We start from the raw sequence: 845 nt of genomic DNA on the forward strand, positions 1-845 counted from the left end.
TCTCCCAGCATGCCACGCTGCATCCTGAATGAAAAATTCATGAGCAGCCCTTTTATAGGGAATATATCAAGTGCCAAATTACAGAGGATGAAACACACAGTGCACATGCACACACACACACACACACACACACGCTCACACACAATCACACACACTCACACTCACTCTCTCACACACAATCACACATGCTCACTCACTCACACACACGCTCACTCTTTCACACACACACACACACACACACACACACTCGCTCACTCACACTCACTCTCACACACACACACACACACACACACACACACGCTCACTCACACTCACTCTCACACACACACACACACACTCACTCACACACTCTCACACACACTCTCACAAACACGCGTGTTTCTGTCAGGTGTGTAAGCGTCTGCGTGTCTTTCAGACATCATGGTGCAGGAGTATGTGCGCTTCGGCTCTCTGGACACGTACCTGAAACGAAACCGCAACACCATCAACATCACCTGGAAGCTGGAGGTGGCTAAGCAGCTAGCATGGGCACTACATCACCTGGTGAGCGACACAGAATCACGGCAGCAGTGTCGGGGGTAATGCATTACAAGTAACACAAGTTAAGTAATCAGATTACTTTTTTCAAGTAACGAGTAAAGTAACACATTACTTTTAAATTTAGAAGGAAATATCTGAGTTACTTTTTCAAACAAGTAACAGCAGTTACTTTGTTTCCATGTGTTGAGTGACAGCTCTGGTGTTGCCATGGTGACAGAAATCAGGAGTAAGTGCAGAGTGTTGTGTGTGAACATGATCTTACTGTAGTTCTAGACTAAATATCAACATGTGTTTACTCATCTCAC

At 45.4% G+C, this 845-nt stretch overlaps 1 protein-coding gene across 1 annotated transcript in view; it reads left to right on the forward strand.

Annotated features, from left to right (window-relative positions):
* The window catches only part of LOC107717749 (tyrosine-protein kinase JAK2-like), a 34,425-nt gene that overhangs the window by 23,352 nt on the left and 10,228 nt on the right, over window positions 1-845 (forward strand). Inside the window, exon 8 of the mRNA XM_016524581.1 lies at window positions 416-543. Coding sequence (XP_016380067.1) covers window positions 416-543 — 128 coding nt within the window. The remainder of the gene's footprint in view (window positions 1-415; window positions 544-845) is intronic.

The sequence above is a fragment of the Sinocyclocheilus rhinocerous genome, unplaced genomic scaffold, assembly GCF_001515625.1.
Source record: "Sinocyclocheilus rhinocerous isolate Xijiao unplaced genomic scaffold, SAMN03320098_v1.1 scaffold693, whole genome shotgun sequence".
NCBI classification, from domain to species: Eukaryota; Metazoa; Chordata; class Actinopteri; order Cypriniformes; family Cyprinidae; genus Sinocyclocheilus; species Sinocyclocheilus rhinocerous.